Source organism: Miscanthus floridulus, chromosome 4 (assembly GCF_019320115.1).
Source record: "Miscanthus floridulus cultivar M001 chromosome 4, ASM1932011v1, whole genome shotgun sequence".
NCBI classification, from domain to species: Eukaryota; Viridiplantae; Streptophyta; class Magnoliopsida; order Poales; family Poaceae; genus Miscanthus; species Miscanthus floridulus.
In genome coordinates this window covers 65,951,514-65,955,582 of record NC_089583.1, presented here as the reverse complement: position 1 = coordinate 65,955,582, position 4,069 = coordinate 65,951,514, and the positions used below count along the sequence as shown (strand labels likewise).

At 46.3% G+C, this 4,069-nt stretch overlaps 1 protein-coding gene across 2 annotated transcripts; it reads right to left on the bottom strand.

Moving 5' to 3' along the window:
- Positions 1–481: 481 nt before the first annotated feature.
- LOC136551600 (cyclin-P4-1-like) lies at positions 482–2,724 on the bottom strand. 2 transcript variants are annotated; one of them, XM_066543148.1, is made up of 2 exons: positions 1,638–2,724; positions 482–1,279 (listed from the first exon to the last, which is right to left on the bottom strand). In XM_066543148.1, the coding sequence occupies exon 1, from the start codon at positions 2,565–2,567 to the stop codon at positions 1,881–1,883; it is 687 nt and encodes a 228-aa protein (XP_066399245.1). In that variant the 5' UTR covers positions 2,568–2,724; the 3' UTR covers positions 482–1,279; positions 1,638–1,880. The 2 variants fall into 2 exon arrangements, with proteins under 2 accessions (XP_066399245.1, XP_066399246.1); XM_066543149.1 differs by having other exon boundaries at positions 482–1,131.
- Between the last annotated feature and the right edge of the window lie 1,345 nt (positions 2,725–4,069).

Below are 4,069 nucleotides of genomic sequence, written 5' to 3'. Positions count from 1 at the left end.
AAAATCCGTGGCACTCTTTTATCTGAACAGTAGCTGAAATTGTGGTCGAGATGCCAGTAAGCTCTCATCCCAACCCAAAGCAACAGGATGTAGCTGAAATTGTGATCGAGATGCCAGTAAGCTCTCATCCCAACCCAAAGCAACAGGATGCCCACACGCGTGCGGCAATGGGCCGGCGGCAGCATTCGGTAGCTCCCCAAGCAGGCAGCAAGGAATCGACGATTTCGTGCACAATGCCTCTCCTGACTTCAGATTTCAGTCCTCTGGACATTCCAGCAAGCTATGTTGATGTTGGGGCTAGCCATGAAAAAGCAAATATGGATGGATGCCTCTCAACAAATGATGCAAGCGAACCAAGGCACGGCTGCTGCAGCTGGGTAACAGTGAACCAAGGCACGGCAGCAGCCGCAGCAGGTTGTAGGTAGCTGAAACATATAGCAGATCGAAACACATGCCATTGATGCAACAACACACAACAGTCTGAAGAAACACAGGTTTTAGTTGGTACTTGACGATCCAGTACATATAAAACACAGCAAGCTGCTCTGCTAGTGAGCAGCAACGACGAGGTCTGTACAAGAGCTGCAAGCAAACAAAGAGCTGATGAAACGGACAGCACGATGCAGAAATACACAGGCGCAGATCGATAACCACCCAGGCTGGTTTTAAGACCAGTCACTACTGAAACCTCCTGGAGCAGTTCTGTGGCTTCTGGTCCAGGGAGAGCATCTCGTCCACTTCGGGCCCAGCAACGAGCATCCCTGGCGACTTGCAGCTGGCCACGAGCATGTGAGCATCCACCGTCTTCTCCTCTCAGCCCTGTGCCTACAGCAAAATCAAGACAGAAGAAGCAACCAAAACAAGGAGAATTGATTGAATGGAATGAATTGAATGCTGACTGAATCGATGAAACCTTCCCTCTGGTCATGAGCATCCAACGTCTTCTCTTCACAGCCCTGTGCCTACTGCCTACAGCAAAACAAGACAGACTAAGTAGAATAAGCAACCAAAACAAGGAGAATTGATTGACTGAATCGAAGACACCTTCCCTCCAGCCACGAGCATCCACCATCTTCTCCTCACGGCCTTGTGCCTACAGCCAAAAGGATTCTTCTCCTCACGGCCTTGTGCCTACAGCCAAAACGATAAGACAGACGAAGTAAAACAAGAAGAATCCACTGAATTCAATTCGTTAGTATTTCAGTTTGAAAAATCGTAATTGGACATCACGGCGGGTGGTGGCCGGCAAGCTCAGACGGGGTGGTGCAACTCCTCATCTCTGGAAGTGACACAGGTGTTAAGAATAACACTTTATACACACACAGACAAGAAGAATCACACATGAATCTGGTACTGAAGAACCACATAAGAACCACATCCTAATCACCTGATATACTTCACTAACAAGGAGTACCACAACATTATGCATTTCTATTAACTTGACATCTGACAGGACATTATACTCTTTGAGTGACTTGACAGTAGCTAAAGTACCATAACCACTAAACCTTCAGAGTTCAGAACACAATACTGTCAACTGTGCCCTTCCCATTGACTTCAAATCTTAAGAAATCTACAGAAATTAATAAACTCTTCCAAGGAGATAACAGCGGCTGCAGCTCGAATTGTTAGACAACCTTGACTGGCCCTGGTGACGAGCAGTTGACCCAAACGAAAACTCCACTTGTGGCCCTGGCCACGAGCAGATGACCAAAACGAAAACAACTTGTGGACTGTGTCCTTTAGCCTCCAGCCACGAAATTTCACCATCTTCTTCTCAAAGCCCTGTGCCTACAGCAAAATCAAAACAGACGTAAAACAAGCAACGAAAACAATAAGAATTGACTGAATTGAGTTCGTAAAAATTTCAGTTTAGAATCCTAATTGGACATCACGGTGGGTGGTGGCAGGCAAGTGCGGACGCGGCGGTGCTCCTCCTCTTCGTCTCCGGCCATGGCGTCCGCCTGCCTCTTCCTACTGGCGCAGCTCCCGCGCGGCGGCAGGGGCACCTTCTCCAGCACCCCGCAGAAGCACTTGAACTCGTAGCCGTCCACGAACAAGCGGGAGCTGATCGCGCGCAAGAACCGCTCCTCTAGGCCTGCGATCTCGCCGGTGCGGATCGCGCGGTCTGAGGCGGCCTCGAACACGGCGGCCCAGTTCTTGGGGGAGTGTCCGCCGAGGAAAAGCGCGACAGCCACCAGCCGGTGCGCGGTGGACGGCTCCACCACGATCCCCGCCACCCGCGCCGCGTGGCTGCCGATGAATCGCGTCAGATAAACGCCAGCGAGCACGAAACACGTACCGTCGACGCGGATCACTTGTCCGGTGGCGGCCTCCGACCGAACCAGCACATAGATCCGCTCGAGGAAGTCCCGGATTGGCACCTTGGGAACCGTCCGCCCGCGGAAGGCGCGGACCAGATCGCTTCCGGCGGGTTGGGAGGCGGCGGCGGCGGCGGCGGCGGCGTGGAGGCGGGCATCCTCCTCGACGAGCGCTGCGAGGAGGGGGAGAGATCGGGGGATCCCCCGGTCGTCCTCGCACAGGCCGATGGCGGCGGCGGCGGCCATTGCGAGAGCGAGAGTGAACGAAAGCGAGACCGAGGGCGCGGGTTTCGGCGACTGGATCAGATGGCGAGAGCGAGCCAGATCGAAAGCGACGGCGAGGGTTTCGGCGACTGGATCGGATTGGATCAAATTAGATGTGGCGCGAAACAGAGGAGGGAGGGAGACGGCGAGGTAGGAGCGTATTTTATACACGCAGGATACGCGTTACAACTGCGCTGTACGTATACGGTAGGATACGCGTCAGTACTACGCTGGCACGCAGGTTGGGCCAGTTTGCGTGGGCCTATCTGCAATACTCGGCCCTATTTCTGAACGGGGAACGGAAAAACGAGGAGAATTTTCTGAAATCTGGAAAAAAAGGCATGTAACTACATATGAAACCCTATAAGTTAAGTGGATTAAAAAACTAATAAAACAGTAGATTTGTAAAATATAGCCCCATTGTAATATTATCAGTGTCAAGATAATTCCATTCCACGAAAAACCTTCCATTGCTAAAGTTCTTTGTGTTTTTTTTCTTCCAAATTTTCCCTAATATTTTGAGTTTATAGTTCCAAGTTGAAATGGCTCTCGTTGTTTAGATCCCATACACTGGAAGTCTTAATTAAAGTAATAAAAAGTGAACCATCAATGTAATAACATTACTAATTTCAAAAGAATTTCATTTCATGAAAAGAAATTCAAACCTATATTGCTAAAGTTACTTTTTCTTTCAAACCCCCTTGTTTTTCTTTTCAAATTTAGAAAGTGATTCGGGCCAAGTTGTGGGCCTATCTGCAGTACTTTATATTGCTAAATTTAGAAAACAAGGAGAATTCCAAAAATATAAGAAGATGTAAATAAATAGGGTAAAGAATTAAGGCACTAAAATTAAAAACAATAAATCAATTTAGTAACATTATTAATTTCAAGAGAATTTCATTCAACCAAAATAATCAAAATTAAATTGCTAAAGTTCTTTTTGTTTCTTTTTTCAAATTCCCGTATGTTTTTATTACATCGGCCCTCCTCACCTTCAAAAGATTTCAAGCGTTACTTTATATATATATTAACTTTAAAAAGGTTGTACTTCGGAGTTAGTAGATCCCACTTTTAGAAAAAAAGGAATTTCATTCTAGTCCTTGCAAGTTATCACTTAATCATTTGTCATTACATTTCTATTATAGCCTCGGGCTTATAAAACATGCTCCTAAAATAGCAATCAAGAGAAGGAAACAAAATGTCAATTCAAGCCACATACTAATTAACTGGTTGTTTAGATCCAGGAGCTAAAGTTTAGTCCGTGTCATATCAGACGTTGAGCTAATTATAAAACTAATTGCACAGTAGTAGACTAATTAGCGAGACAATTCTATTAAGCCTAATTAATTCATGATTAGCGGATATTTACTATAGCACCACATTGTCGAATCATGGACTAATTAGGCTTAAAAATTCGTCTCGCAAATTAGCCTCCATCTGTATAATTTATTTTTTAATTAGTCTATATTTAATACTTCTAATTA